The following is a 24141-nucleotide window of genomic DNA, read 5'->3' on the forward strand; positions in this document are numbered from 1 at the left end:
GTTTAATGGTGTTATTGTACATGTTTGATTTTCTAGTGTAGCAGTAAACATTTGGTGAATAGGCTATACAGTATATATTAATATTGGCCCCTGGAAAAGTGGTTGTTGTCATGGTAACAACTGATGAGAATCCAAATACTATATAATAAACTGATATGGCGAAGCCTCCATAATTTAAAAGCCTGTTGAGGCATAATTGTAAGAGTTTGTAGATAAAAAAAATCCATTCACTGAGAATATCAAAGGAACAAATACTTTGCTTAAAGGCAAATTATTAAATAAAATAGCCAATACGTGTAGCCTATAGACTACATATAGCCTAGGCAATAATATTATGAAAGATTAAACATAATCTCATACTTCTGGTTGCTGACACTAAACAGGGCACATACAGAGCATTTTAAAGGAAAGTGAGGATGCAGCACACAGCCTTCGGGCTATCACACTTCATTATTATGGGGATTCAGTGCGAGCCACACCGGCCAGCAGCTGCTGGATGAGAGGGAGGGAGGGAGGCAGGGAGGCAGCGGGGGGAGGAGGGAGGGAGGGGATGCGGGGCTTGTTCACATAATAGCCGGCGGCTGAAGGCGTGGTGAGTGTGGCTGAATACGAGGCGAGTGTGTGCGCTACAGTTGTAGGCAACCGGAGGATGAACGTGGACAGCGGCTGCACGGCGGCTCCCCTCCCTGGCAAAAGCAGTCGGGGAGAAAGCTGAACTGGGGGTGATCACTATGCAGGGGAGGCTCCACCTTAACATAACCTAAAGCGGGATATAAGGAGCGCGAAGGTAAGGCCATATTGTGATGTGATGGAGCAGGTTCAGTCCGCCTCAGTGAGCTGTGATGTGAGGAGACAAAGTAGACCGAGGCATGCTCGCGTGTGATCCGGAGAGAGAGCATCAATGAAAATTACAACAGCATGGGTTTGTCTCTCAGCGGCGACTGGCGTGTTTCCTCTGTAAAACAAGGTGGAGTGTGGCTTTATTTGACACATCTGTTTAGTCATGGGGCTCAGGTGGAAACCACCCATGTACAGTACTGAAGGCTACTGTAGCACATTCATTGTTCTCCCTGCATAGTGGCAACTGGCCCTGAGGTGGGCAAGTCTCATTATGGGATGCTGTGGGCAACACTGCTGATTGTAGTGGATAAAGAAAAATGTTAGATGCTATTGTTAGATGTGTGTTTAAGTTAAAAAGTAGCTTATATGCTACTTGAGTGGACTGAATGAATCGTGCAGTATATAGCTGATTTAGGAAGTGTGACTTGCTGAATATTGAAATCCTGGATGAATCATCATTTTACCCTTCACAGCACTGTGAATCATGTCTGTTCAAGCATTACTTTATTACTGGACATTTCTATGGCTTTTGTGCATTATTAGCATTCCCTGTAATTGTAGGCTATGTGGTTTGGCAATGACTGTGGTGACATTTGGTGACCTGGGTCAAGCATATTTAGTCAGGATTAAAAAGAACATTACAGTAGTTGTTGTAGTTTTGGTGCAGGTAGGCCAAGGTACCCTCTTTGTTACCTCCTCTTTAACCCATGCATTTTTTTCCTTCTTTTAATTTATTGTTCTGGCAGGTTCTGGATCAATGTTTACTCTTGAGAAAAACAAGGATGAGCCCGGCAAAGGTTGACATTGACCTGCTGATGTTATCTCATGAGTCGAAGGAAGAGACGCACATATGAGTGTATTTAAAGCATCAGACGTTGTAAACAGGAATTGCTGTTGTGATGGTCTGATCTGAATGACACACGTGTCCAGCGTGAAACTTTGTCGCTCTTCCTCTATGTCGGAGAGGATGTCCTGTGTCATTTATCACCACAGTCGACTTCTGAGGCATTTCTGACAAACTCTTTGGAAGGGCAACGGGGTCGTTAAAGTCACGTTTCTGGTTTTAAACATCTCAAACGGAATCAGAAAAAAACACAATTCAGTGCATTGCCTCATAAACACGCTCCTCCAGTAAGACAGTCTCACAAGACTGAGATGTTCCTCGTTCTGTTTGAAGCTACTGAGAAATGTCTCAGCACTCAGCTGGCATCCTTCCATTTAGGAATCAAAGCCTCCTGAGACTTTGTGAGAAATGTGCTAAAGATGGAGAGGGAGAGATCTATTTTTGGACAGGAAAGTAATCTTGTCTTCATACACTTAGCACAGAGAGAATAAATCTGATATATATAATAAGGTGAAAGCCTATGGAAGAGCAGCATCACTTAAGTGAGACAGGTTGGTGAGGCTTTGGGGTCAGAACTTTGTCTTATACATATGCTGGTGCCTGAAAATCAAAACCACCACTTTCAGCAGACCAGCTGATCCCTGACATTTGTTTTCAGTTAAAAATCAGTATGACTTCATCACATCTCAGTCAGCATTGTCATTGTATGAGGATGCAGGCTGCAGACGCTGCAGATTCTTCTAATTCTTCATCCACATCATGTAATTTGGTCATGTTCCACTTTCTCCACCCATTCACGTCCGTGCCTCAGTGCCTCGTCCCTGAGCTCTGCAGAAAGTCACTGCAGTTTTTTTTTTCTAATGAAACTCTGCAGTTTGTGATAGCAGGACTGTCAGTGGGGACAGCTGTGAAAGAGTAAGAATGAGGGCAAGTGGTGGCAAAGCTCTCAAAATTGGAAGAGCTTACTTCTTACAGACTAGTCTGTGTGTTTTGAATCAGTCTTGTGCGGTGTTGTGTGCTTTTACCAGATTTAAATTCTGCACTGAGATGCTGCATTTAGACAGTTTGGGGGTTTTGAAAATATCTGTAACCCGAAAATCTTGATCTTTGAGATCTATAAATGGTGGAGAGTTTTACCTCCGGATCAATCTGTATACAGTGACTGATCCATAAAACACATGCATCATAGACACGGGAATTAATATAAAAATATAAATATGAACTTCTGCTTTTTGGATCATTTGGTTTAATCTGAAGGGTGTCAGGAAGGCGATGGTCACACCTGATACTTTGGTAGAAAGAGAGACATGTCACACAATACTGGCCAGATTCTGATCATTTTGTTGACCTTCTGACCTTTACTGCAGCGCCACCATCTGGTCACACTTTCTACTTTTACACTAGAAATATCAAAATATAATAAATGCACTGCTGAGAAATTTACTATGGGGGCACACTCATGTTGCCCAGATGATGACTCCACTGTGGAAAATCAATGAATCAGCTTTTCACTAGAGCTACCCTTGGACCAGAGTATACACTACAGCCAGATTAATGCTGAGCACATTCATGTTTCCAAAGCAATAAACCTTTATTCCTTACCTGTCCTCTCCACTTGTATCAATGTCAGAATAAACTTTACACTACTCATAAGGTCTCAGCTGTAAAATATTCAGTATAGTGTTTGCCACTTGTGTATTGTCAGGTGGAAATGAACACTGAGCCTCTAGGGGTCTCAGTATTATTGAAATATTTAATTTCTGTCCCAATTAGACCAGAAATAGTAGGAAATATAACATGTTCAAACAATTTACTTTATGTGTGATTATGATATCATCTTATTCAGTTGTTGTGTTTAAAACTTTAATGTGATTAAATCTTTTAGACATGCTGTAGCAGTGTTGCTGTAGAGATGGAACTATTGGTCTGTCTGTTGATCAGGTGGTCCACCACTTTGGCCAAAGACTGACAAGTCTCTATTAGATTAGAATATAGAATATATTCTATAATACAGAACTTTTAACAAACTTGATGTGAGTGTTTGGCTCATTTAAACATTGAGGATTTCTCTGCAAATACCATTCAGGCTTCACAGCCACTAAGCAGTGTATTTAAAGGGATGACTATATGATGAAAATGAAAATATAACCACTGAACCTTTCTTTGGTTATGTTGCTTTTCTTCTTTTTAACACAGTCACAATCACTCAAGGTCAGTTCTTACGACAGCAGCTGGAACTCTGTGGACCCAAGCAGCTCTTTTGAGAACAGAAGGGACAGAAACATTAAATGTGACTGTATCACTAAGGCTCCTCACTTGAATATGTATCGCCATTCTACTGCTAGTAACACCATAGGCGCCGATACGTGGGTGCTTCCGGGCCCGAGCACCCACGTAAAATGCCGAGCACCCACTTACGAAACATAGACTGTATACCCTATGTATATATAAAACGTAGCCCCTCTGTCGAAAAGTGGTGGGTATGTAGCCGCCAACCAGTAGCATGGAAGTATTGATGGTCCAAACTTCTTAAGAGGGTAAAAACTGGCGTGTTAACACGGCATTATCTGTCATCTTTAGACGTACAAATTTGACGTCTTAACGCGGACATCAAAACACACGTTTTGGACCAACCCGCCTACCATACTGCCCCTACCTGTGGCAACCAATCACAGAGCGCCCATCCGATTGATCCAATCTACCCAGCATTAGCTGCACCCCACCGGATCCAGCACAAGGCAACACATGTGCGGCATAGCGGGGTCAAATTAGGCGCCAACGTAGGGCAAGGCTGGCTAGAAACTTACTTATTTGACCAAATTTATGATCAAAAAACCAAAAACACCAAGTGAAACTACTAACAGCAATAACGAAGATAATGACAACCGCAGAAACGAAGATGGACAAAAGAAGGGAGGGACTTTTCAAGCTAGCTGGAAAATAAAATTCCCTTGGATAGCCTATGATACCACAAAAAACAAGGTGTTTTGTGAGGCTTGCATCACAGCTAAAGACATGAGTGCCCCGCTCCCATCAACAACACACACAGGAAATCATGGGTGAGTAAAAACAAATCAAATTTTAATATTTAGTAGCTACTTGGGTCTATGTGTTGATGGTTAATTGCCTTAATTTTACTGTGTGGGCTTGTATGCTTTCTTTCTGTGTGTAACAGGAGAGGCCTATTGTAACTTGTCTGGTTTATTAATGCGGGCCGCTTGTAGTGCTGTGTCACAGTCTCGGTCATGTTGGATTTGTGTTGTGTTGCTAAATAATCTTGGTGACACTGAATATTACTTTCCTTGCATTTAATGTTTTGTATCGTTAGGCGAACTTTTCATCTCCAATCCCTCTGTTTGTAAGTTTGACAGTCGTCGCTGTTAATTTCTGGTGCTAAAATACAGAAATCGATAGAAATACATTTGGCCACTGCTGAATGATATAATGTGGTACATGTTGCTTGTAGTTGTTGGACAGCCATGAAAAAATACATCACGATGTCCTACTGCCTCTGTGGACTTCCTTTTCAGAGTGGGAATAGGAATTTGTACTGCATGATGACATCATTCACATAAATCACTCCTCTGTGATGCTGCCTGCCTTTGTTGTATCAAACATCTACTGCGTTATAAAATCAAAAATGAATATTTCTCACAGGTTCTAATGTGTCCATAATATCCTGAGCCTCATTGTGTTCATGAATTTCCCGGATATCACAAACAGCCAGACTGGTTCTCTCTGGGAGATGATGGTAGACAGATACCTTTTGACCGCTGACAACATGAGTCATGATGAGATATGAGGTGAGGAGATAATCCTGTGCTGTATCCTTCAGCCCACTGTCTCTCTAACCAGCTGGCTTTTTGTTCTGTGACTGGACTCCTCTGTCTAGTTTTACCTTTAGGCTTTAATGTGGGCCTTTTATTTTTGGACTGCTAATACAAATACAAGTGAAGCATCCAGTCAGTGGGATTTCTTCAGTAGAACTAGAACCTCTAAAAAGACCAAAACAATGACTTATAATTTGATCAATTGCTCAATTATTATGTATTTGAGTCAATCTGTGAAGTCGTGTTTGGAGGAGTACTCCTATAGTTAGTCACAATGGACAATAAAAAAAAAAAGGAAGAAAACCCCCCCAATACTGTACAACCAGAGATATTGTCATTGCTATGCCATGCATTCTTCTTCCTTGGCAAAACCTGGCACCTGCACTACTCACAATGCAAATCGACCCCTGACAGTTAAGTTGGAGATTCGGGGGTATGCTAGTAGTGGCTAATGTAGCCTAACTTTTTTACTACCTCTGCCAAGAAAGTTATGTTTTCACCCGTGTCTTTTTGTTGGTTTGTCAGCAAGATTACACAAAAAGTGGTTAACTGAGTTGCACCAAACTTGGTGGAGGGTTGAGGCATGGGCCAGGGAAGAACTCATTAAAGTGCCAATCCGGTTAAAAGGGGGGATCCAGGAATTGGTGGGATTGTTGACAAAGCAGATGTTCTTTTCTTCGGCCATTTTGTTTATTATTATTCTGTTTTGGTACCTATCTAGTTCAGCTCAGTTTAACTGACTAAACATTGTGAGATAGGGCATTCTCAACATTTTCATCACTTTTCAGGAAATAATGTCTACATATGACATATTGATGGTGTTGAGAACTTACTGTGCAATTCAGTGCAATTTCATTATCTGGATCCAGATTAAAAAAAAATCGGGATCTCACAGACGTGTAGGATTGTTTTGCCTTGGTGGAGGTGTGTGCTCTACTGAATGCCATTCTAGTTTACTTACGCATCAATACTCCCCAAGACCTACAAACAGACTTTGATGTGCGATCGGTGGAGTTCGTCTTTAACACACCTTGTGCATGTCGCTCTATCGTTACCAGGCGGTCAGGTGACAAAGGTCAGAGACACATCAGGTGCAGCTATAGAACTTGATCTGCTGATTGTACTTTGTTTTAACAGAGGAACTGTAAGATCTCATGCACTCAAAACACAGAACTTGGTGTGTTTCCCTTTACCATCACAATGTATTGGATATCACATCCTGTTAGGAAGTCTGATTGTAGCCACTGGAACTCATTTTTACTTTTATTTCTCTGGGTTTCTTGTCTTTGTCTTTGTGGGTCATATGTCATACTGGATTCTAATAATTTGGACAGGTTTTCTCAAAATTGTAAATTAAAATAGTTTGGGAATGTGTTATTTATATCATAATAACTATTATAATTGACATGTTTTTACGATTGCAGCGGGTGTCTTCAAAACAGCGTGTAAGCATGGAGCAGAAACTGACTTGTGTGTGATACCAGCCTTCATCAATAATGCATGAAAATGGGAAACTGAGATAAGACAGGCTGCAGTCTGGACATGACATTTAACCAGTGTGACGTATTAAACACTGACAGACAGTTTACTCAGGAGACAGAAATTCTCCTGTGAGCTCATTGTACATGTTTCAAGCTTGATATTGCATTATTTTTCACTATTAACGAGCTATTATAAAATGAGGAATTGATTGCTTTACAACACCTGCTCATCATCAGGAGGATTTACATCTCTGCGTTGTACAAGGTTGTATCTTATTTTAATGAACATGGTTATTCTTTGTTTCTTCGTCAGTGAGGCCACATCTGCACCTTCACCAAGGCTCAACTGGGATGTTGCACTGTAGCACACATAAAAGAAGCTGTCTATATGCCAACCTCAGGCTCCAGACTGGAGCCAAACCCGCACCCTGTGGCGCAGTACTCAACCAGCGCCTGTCCAGTCTCTCGAGAGACAAACACAAAGACTGACAGCTCTTTCTTTTTTTCCCTCCGTGTCTTTTTTTACATGAAGGTTCAATGCTTGTCTTAACCCCACAGGGTCCAAGGCTGGCCCTTTATTGAGGTTAATTAGGTTGTGTTTGGTCGACCAAGCAGCACTGTCTGCTTTTCTGGGATGAGCTACACCAGCTCTGAGACATCGAACGAAGGTTGAAAATGATTACCAGTGTGCATTTGTAATTACTGAGAAAAACACAACTTTTAAAATCGCAGCCAGTGCACTTGTCACTCGTTGTCTGTACCATTTGATAAAAGTCTCTTCTCTGTGTCACTACTGAGACACTGTGGGGTTAGTCAGGGTTGCTGGGCTCCTCACCCAGATATAAATAGCAGTTCTTGTAGTGATTATAGCTCTCAGATGATTAATGGTGTGGATTCCTAAAAATCACGTCTCCTCCTTCCACTCATTTCATCTATATTGCATGAGCGCGAGCTCTCCCAGCTGAATTAGACTCTCGTCTGCTAAGCTAATAAGTGCTTATGAAAATTCCTCAGTGGTGCGTGTTTGTTTGAGTGGCCATTTTCTCTATATGAACTTCTTCTTCACATAGGAAAATAATCCTGCACCATCTAGTGGCCAATACCCTCACTGTACATGTCAGTTGTTACAGAAACACATTGTGTGACCCCACCATGATGCAGTCATATCCAAATCGAGCTCAAATCAATGTAATAATACTCTTTGTGATTGTCAGGAGTAGCCACACTCCAAATTAATTGGATTTATTGAATGTGCACTTTTAATTTAGATCATGGAAGAAAAATTTATGGCGGCGATAAGAAAGACACATTATTCAGGGGCTGTAATTGACAAAGTGCTCATTAAAATAATACAGATGCTGTAATTTAAAGGAGTGACAGGGTGTGCTCAGTCGCTTTCAGGAAGCAGGGCAGTTTGCGTAATCATTTATTAGTGCAGTGCAAGGAAAGAATCAATGAGAAAGTATGTGCAAAGTAAAATGTCTTGTTTCAAAATGAGTTGTTTCAGTCACTTTAGTGGAAATCTCTCTTGCATCTATAATCAAATAACATCACTCAGTTAAAATTTCAGCAAGAGGAAGCAAGAGAAACCTGATATCCAGATTCAGATCCATTCAGCCGCAGAACAGCACACTAGTGAAAAGAGGGCAAAGTAAATTAAACTATCAGCAGACATTATAGGCATGCTTAACTGCCTCATATTAACCACTTATGTTTCTTGTCTGACCTATATTGTTCATATTAATAAGCTGTAAACCCTAAACAATGGTCAGGAGTCTGACCCAGTCAGCTCTCATTAAGTCAGCTGCTGATTTCTCGTGAACTGGCCACACTCTATAAGCCGTCACCGCACACAGCAAAGGCCTGGCTGCTTAGTCAGTCAGTCGGTCAATAACCTGGGTGGACGTCGCTGGTTAATCTTGATTTGTCTGGTGCTGCTCAGTTGGAGCTAACAATTTCATGGTCTGGATCCAAGAGGAGACTCTTATTAAAGGATGAAGTCTGGTCAGGGATGCATCCACACCTGCACTCTCCCTGGAGAGGTTTACCAGGTACCGCAGCTGCTCAGTTCACTCAGTCCAAGTGTTAGAAGTTGTGATCAGCCTCATTCTGTCAGATGAGAAGGCTGTTGGATGTGTTCAGAGTGCTTTTTTTTCAGTTTGTGTGCAGGTTTTGTTGTAAAACTGGTTAACCTCAATCTGTCATTTTTACCGGCTATTTGATTTATGGAGTAAATGGTGCTCTCAGTGTCTCCCAGTAGGTCAGCCTGACTCTGACATCACAAGAAGCTTTTTTTGAAGGGCATTGTGGTTAAAATGATCTCGCACAAGCAAACAAACATGATCTTATCATGTGGGCACGAGTACCAGAGCACTGAATTTAATGGATGCAGAGTTTAGTCAGAATCTGATATGAAGCTGTGGCTTACTGCTATAAAAAGTTGCTTGCTGGATGGAACGAGATGCACAAATGTTTCATTGTTTAAGGTGAAACACTGGAAAACCATGAATATTTTTGCAGTATTCAGATAACAATACAACAGTAATTATCAGAAAAATGTTATTATATCAAAGTAAAAGTAGTCGGAGCAGAAAAATACCCCTGAAAACGTTCTGTTATTACGTATTATGTCATTTAACTGTTATGGTTAAATTCACATCAGAGCAGCTGGTGGAGATGAAGCTAATTGAACATCTTTACGTTTATATATTGTATAAATTATATATTGTTGGATAGTTTCATCTTTAGGCCTATACTTATACACTTACATTTCGTGTGGAAATGTGCAAGTGAAGTTTAAGAACCTCAAAACTATACTTAAGTACTTAGTTACTTTCCACCACTGGATGTTTGTTTATCAAATGCTGGAACAGCTGAGAGACTGAAAGAGCAAAAGTTAAATGCAAAAGATTCGAAATGGAAGAAATCCTTCCTTTGGTTGCTATGGCAACAAATCCTTAAGACAATGGTTTTATTGTCATTAACAACGTCAGTGCTTTTTTTTTTCCATGAAAAGGATCACTGTATTTACCACCAAGGCCTTTGCTCTGTTTGACTGCTGATAGTCAATATGGCAACTGTTTATAAAAAAAAAAAAAAAGACTTTCTCTCAACTCTTTATTTTCTTGTTTCTAGATGTTGTAGAAATAGGAAAAGTGGTGTATGATGTACTGCCACTATGGTAAAAACATTAGTAATACACAAGATCCTTATGTCACTGTCCCTTGTGATGATGAATCGTTTGCAATCTGGGTCACAAGCCTTGAGCTTCCTCTTTTCTGTCCCCCTGCAGATGACTGAGGGCAGGCTGTGCCAAGTGCAGCTGCTGGATGACAGGAAGCTGGAGCTGCTGGTTCAGGTACGAATGCTCTTGACTTAAAGTGGCTACAATTACTATTTTTATACTAACAATGGATTCAATGACTATGTGTAATGTGAAAGGTATCACTTGTGATGACGAATCACAGATACCGAATTATCAGCTGACTTTGCAGTTCCCCTCAACTCGATGGAGTGTTTCATTATTTTGCACGCGGCAGCTGTTTTCATTGTAAAAGCCATAAAAACCCACTGTATACTACCTACTCAGCATCAAACAGAAGAAAGTTATTTACTAGCTGGTGAAGAGCCAGATATTTTCCTCTGGAGTTGGTGGAGACCAAACCGGAGTTAAAAGATGGATGAATATTAGAATTGAATCTGGCAGGTGAACGGAAACATGCTCCAAAAAAATGATCATTTTGCTCCCAACTGAGGTTACTTTTGTCATCTGTGCCCAAGTGGCCAAAAAATCAGGTAGTGCAGGTATAGAAATGTAATACAGATTTTTTCTGTTCTGTAATGACTAATGTGGTATGTTTTCTGTGGAAATGTATTTCAAAAGTTGTGAAAAGGGTTTTTAGGGAAGTATTATTTCCTCCATCACGTTCCCTCAAAATGTATGATCATGAAGCAGGTTAAATCATTGAGCAGGAAGAACACATCTGCAGCAGTACGACCTGGATTTAGCACCTGAGTATGTGCACTGTTGAAAGTGTCAGTGCCAGTCCCATTCTGCCCTCTAGTTGACCTCTCAGTCTGACTTCTCTTGGGAAGAAAGGAAACAACAGACCAAACATTTATCCGTGAGACATTTATCAAGGAAATTGTCTGAATGATTTTAGTAGGGATGTTTACCTGATAGTTCTGATTACGGTCAGTTTCCCATTAAATCTAAATCTTCCTTCACAGCCGAAGCTGCTGTCGTACGAACTCCTCGACTTGGTGTCCTCCCACTTCAACCTCAAAGAAAAGGAATTCTTTGGACTCGCATTTTTTGATGACAAGTATGTAAATTGTTCCATTTATTTTTCCAGTGGTTTGAATATTTACAGATGTCCATAAATGTATGTGTGTATGTGTGTGTGCGTGTGTGCGCACAGATGTGTACAAAAAGCAGCTTTCTGACACGTCAGTCTGTTTGCTATTGCAGTGGTCAGCGTAAGTGGTTGCAGATGGACCGCAGAGTTCTTGAACATGACTTTTCGAAGAAGCCCGGGCCCATTGCCCTCAACTTCCTGGTCAGGTAATAATTCATCCCCTTGTGCAAAGCACAAGCTCTCCAGCAGGGAGCGCTACTTTGCTGACATGTACTATGTCCAGGGTAGTTCTGTGGTAAAATATTCCTACTCTGATTGTCTTGAAAAATAAATATCAATGTCTCCAGCTGGTGGTTGTCAGGCCTTTGCACATCACTCTCACCTCACACTGCTCACCAAAGCAAGCACTTGACAGAGAGTATTGGAAATGTAGGATTTCCTATGTGCAGCAACATCAAAGTGACAAGTTATCTCGGGTTTCACCCTAAATTTGTTGTGTATGCATCTGCTTTTTTCCCGTCGCAGGTTTTATGTAGAGAACATAACGCAGCTGAAGGACATCATAACGGTGGAGTTATTCTTCCTGAATGCGAAATCTGCTGTCTACAATGTGAGTGTTTTTCTCTTGTTTTTTTCTGTGGTTTGAAGCAATGAGAAATGATCCTGCCATAGATGTGTTTTTTTTTTCTCAGCAGCTTCCGGATGATTCACTGTCTCTGGACCCTTGCAGCACCTCACAGCTCAGCACACAGTGGCTGCAGGGCACAGTTTTCTCACTCTGCCGGCTGGAATGTAAAGCAGACAGTCTAAGAAAGTAGAAAAACACAAGGGTTCATTTCGAGAGGTTATTGTAGGGCAGCACAGAGAAGATTCTATGTTTGGATATAGAAAGCTTTCTCCACATAGACCTCATTTTCTGCATCCTATTTATTTTTTATCCTGTTGTTTTATTATTTCTCTCAGGGGATCATTGAAGTGGAAAGTGAAAACGTCTTCAAATTAGCTGCAAATGCTTTGCAGGTTAGTGCTTTTAATAGCCACATATGCATACATTAATTTGCTGCATCTAAAAGCATGCAATCTAATAAGATGTTCTTGTTTTTAATCACCAGGAGGCTAAGGGAGACTACACAAGGTAAGAGCGCATTATCATCTGGGTACAAAGTATTTAACAGCAGTTAGTAGTGAGCTTTTAGCCAAGACATTCAATAGGTCACTTATTTCAATGCAGACAACAAAATCAATAGCAGTGTTATGTGGGGCTTAACGCAGAGTGCTGAGCAGCTTGCACCAGGCAACTAATGAATCTCACAGTGCTGATAGAAGCCAAGCACCAGAGCAGAGACACCTTTACACTGCAGAGAGCAGCTTTTAGCTGTAGTTAACAGCTAACAGAGATGCCTTTCAATATTATATGCTTGTAGTGTTCTGATGAAATACTGCAGGTCTTTGTGTAGGTCCCCACCTGGCTTCAGCCAGCAGCTGGTCTGTGAGATGGTTTGAGAATATGAGAGTAAAGTCTTTATAATCACTGTAGCTGCTAAGTGTGGAGGACACTGAGGTCATGTCTTGTTGGAGGGATTTAAGCAACTTGAGGGGAGCTTATATACAATTTAAAAACCTACTTGTATTGGCTCATTCCATTTTTTTTTAGACTCAGTGTGTTTAAATTTTACCACTTGTAGAAAAATAAAAAATAAGGAGTCAGTATTTTGAAACGGAATGTAGATACTCACGTTGGAAAATAAAATGTATACAAAGTCTAAATGACCATGATGGGAGAAGTATTCAGATACTTTATTCAAACAAGTCACAGTACTACAGTGTAAGAATACACTAATTAAGAATACAAATTTTACTGAAATAAAAGTATATACGTTTTACAAGCCAAATGTACTTAAAGTAGCAAAAAGTAAAAGTGCTCCTTATGCAGAGTGGCCCTTTAAGTGTTATGTTATTAATAGATTGATATTACTTTTGCATAAATGTTTAAGGAGCATAGTAATGTTATAGATGTTGCTAATTTTAACTACTGTTGTGTAGTTATTCTTTACAGTTTATCATATTTTATGAACCTCAGATATGCTTTATTGCAAAACGTCAAAGCTTTACTTCTGATATGTTGTGGAGTGTGAAGTAGGTGAATATTGAAATAAATTAGAAGTACCTTGAGTAAATCCAGGAAGTGCAGTTAAGTAGTCTTATAGACTGTTATCAGAACTTTAATTTCTGTTTCAGTGATGAAAACACTCGAGCTGAGTTGAAGAAGCTACCAACTCTTCCCACCAAAGTACTCAAGGAACACCCATCACTTGCATACTGGTACGCTTACAGGAAATGCTTATTTGAAGTCTGAAATGCCTTCACGTTGTACATCATGCAGTCCTCTAGCCTTGACCTGAAAAACATTCACTCTTCTTGCTTTTGTTTTTTATTTGAGGTTAAGTGAAAGTTTTCACTCCGTTATAATCATTTAACCAACAATAGAATTGCTTAATCTGATAATATGCACCTGTTTAAAGAGTAAATGGGCGTCTTCTTTATGTGCCATTGCAGTGAGGATCGAGTAATTGAATATTATAAACAGCTGAAAGGGTTGTCCCGAGGACAAGCCATTGTGCAGTAAGTACTGAAAAATTTGTGTAATTAGACAGTGAATGTTACTAAGCTTTAAGTTCATTCATCTTCCTTTCACCTCCATTAGCACGACCCTCTCTCTCTTTGGCATACCCTTTCTTATCAGCTGATAGAAATCAATAGCGCCTCTTCAGTTGCAGTACAATGAGTCACACTGATTCTCTGGACAGATATCAAATTCCCAGGGCTATCATCACACTTCCAAGGTAAACCACATGTGGATGTTGAAATAGCAGCTTGTGGTTTTGATAAAGCTTTGCTCTCGCTCTAGGTATTTGACATTAGTGGAATCCTTGCCCACGTACGGCGTGCACTATTATGAAGTTAAGGTAGGTCCTCTGCTGTGATCAATGCAAAATGACAGCTGTTACGCCTGAAACTGAGTCAGCCATATCAGCTGTGCTCTTGCCTCACAGGATAAACAAGGGATCCCATGGTGGCTTGGAATCAGCTATAAGGGCATCGGCCAGTACGACCTGCAGGATAAATTAAAACCTCGAAAGGTAAACATTTCCTGCAGCTCGCTCTCCAAAATGGCTGCTGCTGTTTCTCTGCTTCACTAATCCGACTGTGGACATGATAGCACAGGGCATGGGGTAAGGATTCCCGCTGTTGCACATAGCGTGTTGATTCACCAGCTCTTATTCATGCATCATCTACTTCACTCCAACAAAGGCTGGGCTTTAGCTGCTGCAGACGAGGCCAGACTTGAAAAGTTGTGGCAAAATCTCAGTCAGACCTCTAGCACTTCACCTTAATGAGACTGATGAGTTTAGTCCCTGAGAATCATACATTCAGTATGAACCTGCCTTTCCTGTTCCACTGTTGTTAGCTTGTGAATTAATAGGAGGGACACCCATGTGAGTGATCTGTAAGCTATGTTGTCTAGTCAATGGGTGCAGACATGCAGTGCTGTGATTAAAATAAAAAATGAAAAAAGAGGTGAAAGTTCATAACAACTCTCATTCATTTACTGGCATTGTCTTCCTGTTAGAAGCCTGACAATCACTGAACATGCTTGTCTGCTGAATTTCAAAATTGTGCAAGCAGCAGCCAGCTGTGAGTTTGGGAGAGGAGAAGAGGGAGTGTGCTGGTGATGTCAAAGGGAGAGGGGCTGGATTTGGGCGTCACCCTGCATGTTCTGAGAATACCTGAGGAGACAAGTCAGGAGCTGACAGGAGACAGAACAAAGTATGTGTGTGTGTTTGTGAGTTGACAGCAAAGACGGGGAGGATTTAATAACTTAACAAACTTGTGGGACTTGTGAACACCCATTGTGCTGGTAAGACTGGATACTAAACTTCTTTGTCTGGTTAATTTTGGAAGTCAGACTGCATTAGACTGAGCTTTAGTTCCTTTTTTTTGGGACATTTACTAATTTGCATGTTGAATAAAACAATCTATAAAATGGTCATTTTTAAAGTAAAACTGGGTGAATGTTAGCCTCTTTAAACTTGTTACTGAATGTGATCCAAAATACCCCTCACAGCAGCCACGTGTAATATCATTTTCTGTGTGCTGTGTGTTCAACTTTGTGTCTCATTCGGATCTTGTCCAGACATACAGTGAGTCATTTGCCCTAACAGACTGTTCATATCTGGCTGTTGTCAGTGAGCACCTGGGTGTTACGGAACATGATGAGCCATGGAAGGTGTTTTATACCGCGATGAGTCTTTGTGTAATGTCCCCTTGTGGTATTCTTCTCTCTTTAACACCTGCATTATTGCAGACTTGGCATGCCAGGCGGCCCAGACTCTAATGACAGTGCATGTTGGCTTTCTTTAATGACTGTGGTTGAAACAGGCCAGAACACCTGCACTACTTTTGTAATAGTTTATTTGATGTCAGTCGAGATTTTAGATGATTTTTAGAAATGGTACGTGAATATTCACCTGGACTGAAGGTACAAATGGACACATTTTAAAGCCGTTATTTCCTGGTGTTGCACCACCTTTTGTCTCTGTATATATCATGTGAATCACCCAGAATAATATCAAGTCCCCTAACTAGATATTGTTATTGCTCCGTGTTTACCTCCAGCTATACCAGTGGAAGCAGCTGGAAAACTTGTACTTCAGAGAAAAAAAATTTGCTGTAGAAGTTAATGATCCACACAGGTGAGTAGCGGGAGAGATTCCTCTTTGTGATTCTTCATCTATTTGTACAAGTTGACTGTTCTGTTTTCATGTTTGTTTAACCCCTGACTGATCTATCTTTTCACTATCATTCATTTCATTGTAGCTTTTATATTAGATATGGCAAAAACTGTAACATCAACCTCAGATTTCTTTTGTGGTGTGTTCCCTGCAACAGGAGAGCAGTAACCAAGCGCACCTTTGGGCAGACAGGGCTACTTATCCACACATGGTATGCCAGCCATTCTCTGATCAAAACCATTTGGGTCATGGCTATTAGCCAGCACCAGTTTTACTTGGACAGAAAGCAAAGCAAAGTAAGTGTCAGTCATCAGTTACTGCCTGTTATTTTAAATACTGAGTTACACATCTGCTAATCTTTGTTTTACACAATATTCTTTGTTTTTTCAGGCTAAATTAGGAACAGCAAGGAGTTTGGAGGAAATCGCCATGGATCTCACGGAGCACGGAGGAGCAAAAATGAACAGACTGGGAGACACAGGCCTAAAGAATAACTTCATAACAGCCAGCAATGGGAGCCTGGTATCTACAGGTTTGTTCTAATTGTTTCAGTTCATGCAGCAGGTCTGCATTAAGCTATTATTTCAGATCATATTTGTGCTCACAACTGTCTCCGACTGAGCTGTAAAACATAAACGATGAGCTGTTTGTGAATAAAAAAAAAAATGACAAGTTGAAGAGTAACATGGATGGCATTTTTTGGATATGAGGATATAAACAGTCAGAATACTGTTTTCGCAGGTTCTGCAGACTCTGAAATGAGTGAGGAACAGAAGAAAGAGAAACTCTCCGAGCTGAGAAAAAAAGAACAAGAGATCCAAGATATTTTGGCCAAGAAAACAAAAGAACTGAAAAAGATTTGCCTGCGAGAGGCGGTGAGGAATCATTTTATATACACTTCCCTTTGCACTGGTACTACATTTTGCAAGGCACATATAAGTCTTCTTTTTTCTTTTTTTCTTTTTTTGTAAATAGCCACATTCAGTCTGCTGAACTCCCTTTATTAAACTGTCTTGTTGTGTGGTCGGTAGAGTAATGGTTTCTGCTGTTACTCTCAGTTCATTTCATTGTCAAGGGGACTTGTTGTTTTGTGTTTTCAGGAGCTTACTGGCAAGCTGCCAAAAGAGTATCCACTCTCCTCAGGTGAAAGACCGCCACAGGTCAGACGGCGAGTCGGCACTGCTTTCAAGTTAGATGACCTGTTCCCCTACAATGAGGTCTGTATTTGATGGTGCTCTTAGATCAAAATGCAGCAGCAATTCCTGCCTGATTTTTTTTTTTTTTTTTTGTGTGTGTGTCTCACACTGTTTGTTCTATTTATGTTGAAGTTGATGCGGCTAATTCCAATTTTTTCCCGTTTTTTTAATTGTTGTCAACAAAACCCATGTAAAGATCACAAACAGCAAGTAGTTAATAGACATCTTCTGTTGTCCAAAATCATTGATTTGATGAACATGGGCACTGTAGTTTATTTTGAGTCAATCCCACAGGCACCATTCTGTTGGTGCAAATATTTACTTAGTAGATGAAAAAAACAACAACTAATTACTCCTGTTTGAGAAATGTTTGCTTAAAAGTACAGCGCTCAGCAGTTGTAGCCTTTTTTAAAAAAAGAAACTATAGATTCTTGACCCATTTTTAAAAGAGCTATTTTTAAGTTTGCCTATCGCTACATAGCCAACATTAGCTCAGTCAGCTGCTAATTTGCAGAATATGACAGTATTGCATTTGCAGCTTATTTAAGAATTGATTTTAAATAAGGGTCCACATGACACGAAGACTTAATTAGATATAGTTTGTTATGCATTTTAAATTAATAGGGAAATCAGATAATGATTAGGTTATTTCCTGATTTCCTGATGTGTAGCTGAACTTATAACTTATTGGTATCTCTGGGGACGTGCTGCTTGTGGTCTGTGCAGGATCCTTTCCTGAGGAACCTGGAGAGCAGATTTGCCCTGCAGCAAAAGATTGTGGAGGCGGCTAAGAAACTTGCAAATGAGCCAGAATTGTGCAAAACAGTCAAGAAGAAGAGGAGAAGAAACTGTTTGGATGCCATGCACAAACTCCAGCAGATAGAGGATGAGATGAACCAGTACAGAATCAAGAAGGGAAAAAAGCCCACGCAGCGGGCCTCAGTAATCATTGCAGGTATGGTGCACGTTGACCTGTGTTCCTGCATTAATCATTTAGCTATATTCATAATAAACATGGAATTATTTTCTGCTTCACCAGATGAACTCGTCCGTTCAGACTGTAGCTCCCTGTCTAGTCTCCCACTGGATGATGGTGAGTCAGACAGCACACATTCTGGTGCATTAAAATCATCTGACCTGCCGTACTAATTTTTCAAATGGCTGTTATTCAAATACAGTGTTTCAGAATTTTTACTCTGTTTTGCCTTTTGTATTCAGATGACTCAGACGGCGTCAGCCAGAGGCCACGCTCACGGTCAGTCCAAGTTTCCCCTCAGCTTAGTCCAATGCGATCGCTGGGGGCAGAATATGATCTGGATAGACAGGCATCTCCGAGGGAAAATCACAATAACAAGAACCACAGCAGGTGGGGAAACGGTTCCCATGAGGTCTTATGGAAAGCAGAACTTGTTTCACAACTTTACATTTTATTTAAAGCTTACGTGTTCTTGGAATGAAGCAGTGATATCATGTTTTGGCAGAATCCATAATATATGTTGTGTCATGTTTGCATCCTCATTCCTTACCTCAAGTCTCATCCCTTTTTTTTTTTCTTTTTTTTTTCTTTTTTTTTTGTGATCCTCTCCCAATACCACACCCTTTTAGATTAGCTTTTGAAGGTCAGGAGGCTTCCCACTACTACCAGAATCCAAGAGAGGTCTCCTCCACCCACAGTAGTCCCTATAAAACCCTTCCCAGACCTCCTAGAGATCCACGCAGCATGCCTCCCACCCCGGTTATGACCCGCAATGCCTACAGCAGCAGCCAGCTCAGGTGTGATCTCTTCTCCCCAGCACTGCCAACCCAAAATCTGTCCTTCTCCTCAATAATAACTTCACTCCAACCCACTCCCTGCTTGTGCACAACCTTTAACTAAAGCTCTCATACAAACTTCTAACCCATATTTTACTAACAAATCTGGAAATAATATCTTATAACTGATTTTATTCTTTTAAGAAACGGTTTAAAAGTTGTGTCCCTTCTCCAGGTCGGAGGGGTCTCCTCATTGCTTCAGGCATCGCAGCGGAAGTCTGGAGTCACAACCTCGACTGAGAAAAGACACAGACTCGGAAAAGCCAGTGTTTATCTTGTCACAGGCCCACCGCAGCAACAGCACAGAGGTGTTAGAGGACTGCTCCTCCTACACTAGTCAGTCCAGTCTGGACTACTGCGGGGCAGCCAACTCCCACTACAGTACTCTGGACTCCCGCACCTCAACCATGCATCGTCTCCACAGGAAGGTGGAAGTGTATGGAAATACCGGGAGTATGCCCAACTTGGTCCAGCACCATTCTGGTTGTAGTTATTCATGTGACGCCTCAGCACACTATGCACCTAGTCCCTACTACGTCACCGATTACCCCTGCTCGGACATCGAGCCTTTCGCTAACGGTGCCTACGTGTATGAGAATGAAGTCGAAGGCCACTACAACGTCAACCCTTCCTACCAAATAAATGGGTATCATGGACATGACAGATTCAGGCACTATAGCAGTGACCGGGCAGATAGTCTGTCCCAGAATCCCTACGCGACAGTGAGGCCACCGCGGAACAGAGAGGGGCCCAGAAATGAGCTCTTGGCCAAGAACATGCAGAAGGCCCTGGTGGCAGAGCATCTGAGAGGCTGGTATCACCGGAGCAGGGGCCACAGGGATGGAGGGAGGGGGATGCTGGCTGGATATGACTTCGACAGCGGCTCTCAGCTCAGCCTGGGCTACCAGACCATGCCAGCGGCCTTCAGCCACTCCAGCAGAACCACCTCCTTCTCCTCAGGTGAGACAATATCCTTGAGCTGTTTGAAAAAAATTAGGAAGACATAGGAAGTAAAAACAGTTTTTGTTCTTCTAAACTAGTGTTGGATATATTTTCATATCAGTCTGCTTTTAGTTGTTTCTTACATAATACATATCAGCCAGCAGGGTCTGTGTGATGTGTACGCATCCTGCCAGCGATGCTATTTTATTTCCACATTTAATTTGTTCACTTGAGTTATGTTGTCCTCCCTCAGTGTGACTTCCTCCACCTTGCCTTAAAAAACTGCTAACACACCCAAGACAGTTTTATTTATGCGCGTTTCAGTGGAGGCTCTTTTACATCCTGCATCCAAAGCTTTCGTAAGGTGCCAAGAACGTAAGGGTGGGAGGAAATTAGTCCCAGTTTGTGCCTCTCATGTATTAATATTACATTCAAGTCACACAAGTTCTGCATGTTAAAAAATGTTTAACCTATTTTCCAAGTTGGGACTGTATTTCCAAAACCAGTTAGTAATGATATCCTTTCTGATTTGTATGAATATATGAAATTACACCAATGTAGAGTAACACAAATACAGGCAAGTGTTGCTAATTGTAATGTATATATTGCCATTTCATGCGAGGGGTGTTTGTTTTGCAATAGTGACGTGAAGCTGGATTCAACAGTGTCTCCAATAACAACAATTACTCCTGAGTTACACTCCAACATTAACTGAGTGTGTTTGCTTTTGTCTCGTTCGCAGTGTCCTCAGTGGAGAGCACGGGCAACTGGCGCAACCAGCTGGCGGTCGGCCTGACAGAGTACGATACACCCGTCACACCTCAGTACCCTCACCCTGGAGCTCACTCCACTCCGTACAACCGCAGTCCTACACACAGCCGGTGAGTGCTGTAGTTCGCTGAAGCTGTAGATGCAAGAGGAAGTGAGCCAGTCACAGATAATTGAGTGTTGTTCTTGCAGTTTCGTTATTAGTGGAATATAGAAGAAGATAAAGTGCTGGTTGCTATGTCGAGGATTCAGCTCAGGGCTCAGTGGCAGGTACAGATGCCGGTGTCACTTGCATTTCCTTTAATGCATGTCTGTTGCAGTTCAAGGCTTTGGTTTTTTCGTGCTGCTCTGCCTCTGTAAATGAAAGATCACTTTGTATTGCTCTCTTCTTGCATAAAAAGGTTGTATCTTTTCATTGTATTCTGCCAACGTGACCTGAAACTACTTAGCTCATAAAGAATGTAACCGTGAGGATCTCCTCTCTCTCTCTTCCCTCCCTCCCTCTTGTCCTGACTCATGATTAATGCTCATGTGTGCAGATTTTCTCCAGAAAACAAAGTGTCTGACACAATGCCTAAAAATTCTGAGTCAGTTGAGGTGGTTGGTGATGAGGCCACTAGTACAGATGAACCATCAGACAACCATTCTAGCACTTAAGGGTGAGACCAAACACAGTGGGTCACGTGTTGTGTCGTGTTGCCAGTCATCTCCATTTTGACATCCCATCCTCATCCGTGTGTTACTTCTTTATAGATTATTTAATCAAATCATCCACATGTTCATATTGTGGTTTGCTGTTTCTTTTTTCTTCAAGCACAGCATCTTTATATTTTCTCAAAAGTATTTCAGTCAGTATCTTGATGTATGACGTATATTAAAAGCAAGGACATACCCGAGAGTGTTTATCACATGATTAGCAGAGCCATGCTAGCAGCTCTGTGTGGCTGGACTTAAGCACAAGTGCTTTGAACTACATGCTAACATTAGCAGGTAGCATATTAAGGTTTATCATGTGTGTTATCATGCTAACATTTGCCTGGGAATGTCATTTGTTCTGCAGATATTTGGTCATAAAACAAAAAAATTTGACAAATTAAAATTTTGACTTGATGATGGCAAAATTAAGGGCATCACTTGAGTTATTACAATTCAGCCTGAGGCGAACATTAATGCCCCTGCAAATATTCATGGTAATTCATCCAATAGTTGTTAAGACATTTTACTAAAAATTGAAAATTTCAACCTTGAGGAGGAAAAGTCACTGAAGTTGGCAGTCTTCATCTTTTTAGGGCGATGAATGTTTGAACCAAATTTCCTGGTTATCTATCCATTAGTTGTTGAGATATTGACCAGCTGCCAAGTAGGAAGTTTCCGTTTAGTCCATGAAGCTCATGCTGTACATCCTCACAAAGTGATGTGGACTCTTTGGTTTATTGCATTTTCATTTCCATTCCTCCGTTTTATCACAAGGTTCGGTCGTGTGCTCCTTGTTCTCAACCGGTTGAATTACAATATATTTGACATATTTTTGTGTCACTTGTTGGACAGATTTCACCTGGACGGAAGCTACATGAGCATCCACTGAAGAGGACCAAACCAAAATTTTGGCACAAATAAAGCCATGGCCAGCAGCACATGAAGGGGATGAAGTTGAAACACAAGCTGTACACAAACTTTTTGGCTGCCATAACTCCATCTAGGGGGAGTGGCAAGTGGCAGAGTCTAGGTGTACGCTGTCCTCATGTTTAAAGTAACCTCTGAACACAGTGATGACACTCTTGAATGACTTTCCCATGTGCCTTGGATTGGATGAATTGTACAGGCAGATGAGAATGTGTCAAAATAACTTTAAGATGTTGCACAAACGATATTGTGTATCAAAGATGAAAACAGATGAGGCAACGTGTGTTTTTACCAAACCCAACTCCATGTATTTTAACAGGAACTAGCTACTGCCTTATACAAAACAGTAGGTTATAGAATAAAATGATTTTCACCACTTTCATGTCAGCAAAATATGATAAAAAGTATTCATAAATACAACATCCGAATTGAAAACGAAGCTTGAAATGTTCACTAATGTGACATGACAAGAACCGATTTGATCATCATTAGAGCAGACTGTGTATTTGATGAATTTCCATTTCTTCCTTTCTTTAAACTTTGGATCAGAATGTATTATGTCAATATTGTTTATAGAATCATTTGTCCTTGTTGGTGCCGTATTGTGTTTTAAAAATGCATGGTGAGAACATTGATCTTTTGATAAGAACTTCTTTTTATATTTACAGAAGACCACTGCCGTAAAAAAAAAAAAAAAAACCATATTCATGTCTCGTTATTTGTTTTCTCACATATTTGTACAGTCAGTGTGTAGTTACATGTTGTTAGATGTCGTCATATAATATTTTCCACTGGGAACAAGGATGTGAATAAATACATGTGTGACACATAGATAGTTGTTGTCACTTTCTTTAAGAGGTGTGTGTGGGTGGGTGGTAAACAACAGGTTCTGCTATTTAGTAATTGAGTAACCTTTTAAAGGAATAGTTTGATATTTTGGGAAATTTCTTTATTGCTGAGCATTAGACGTGAAGATCAACAGAACTCTAATATCTATTAAATATGAGACTACAGCCAGCTGGTGAGCTGGAAGTTGGGAAGCAGTCTGGCTCTGCACCAGGAAATTAAACCATAACTGTTTAACCACAAATCTTTACACACAAATGAGATATGAAAAGTGAATAAGTGAGCTTTTGAGATACTGGTAGGCTGATTTTGTTATCACTGGAAAGAGCCAGCCTTGGGTTTCCATGTATTTATGCTGGATTATCCAGTCTTCATGCTGTGTCAAACTACTCCATTAAAGTTTTCTATTTATTATATAAATAAAACTTGAGTTTTATCGCAGGCCATATATGAAACTTTGCTTTGAGTTATAATCTAAAATGTCAGACAGAGGAGGCGTCTTCTCTCAAACTGTGAGTATCTATTCCCCTGAAGACAAACCATCTCCTCTGGCTCATGTGTTTGTTGTTGTGCAGCACTTCAGAGGTTATGTCTTCTGGAGAGCTCTGGGAAGAGTTCAGTGTGCAGTGGAGAGTCTACCCCTCCCACCAGGCCTGTGAAAATGGTCCACCTGCTGCTGTCAATAGTGACTGAAGCAACTGTCATCCCAAAAGATCCTGACGGCCAGGCCAGCTGGGAGAAGGCGCTGAAAAAAGAATGTTAGCATGTCTTTCCCCTGCTTGTACCTTAAATATCTTCCATGCAGTTC

The 24141-nt window shown here is 40.9% G+C and overlaps 1 protein-coding gene across 1 annotated transcript; it reads left to right on the forward strand.

Moving 5' to 3' along the window:
- The first annotated feature begins 668 nt into the window (after positions 1 to 668).
- LOC111238201 (FERM domain-containing protein 4B-like) lies at positions 669 to 24096 on the forward strand. The gene is made up of 24 exons (XM_022767610.1): positions 669 to 787; positions 10288 to 10353; positions 11226 to 11320; positions 11467 to 11559; positions 11879 to 11963; positions 12317 to 12373; positions 12466 to 12488; positions 13592 to 13675; positions 13910 to 13975; positions 14262 to 14319; positions 14407 to 14493; positions 16031 to 16107; positions 16304 to 16442; positions 16537 to 16678; positions 16888 to 17021; positions 17247 to 17363; positions 18069 to 18297; positions 18382 to 18435; positions 18561 to 18708; positions 18948 to 19115; positions 19330 to 20114; positions 20839 to 20977; positions 21404 to 21483; positions 23909 to 24096. Exons 2-24 carry the CDS (start codon positions 10288 to 10290, stop codon positions 24094 to 24096), a joined length of 3114 nt encoding a protein of 1037 aa, XP_022623331.1. The 5' UTR covers positions 669 to 787.
- The last annotated feature ends 45 nt before the right edge of the window (positions 24097 to 24141 follow it).

The sequence above is a fragment of the Seriola dumerili genome, unplaced genomic scaffold (genome assembly GCF_002260705.1).
Source record: "Seriola dumerili isolate Sdu_G_001 unplaced genomic scaffold, Sdu_1.0 BDQW01001222.1, whole genome shotgun sequence".
Classification (NCBI taxonomy): Eukaryota; Metazoa; Chordata; class Actinopteri; order Carangiformes; family Carangidae; genus Seriola; species Seriola dumerili.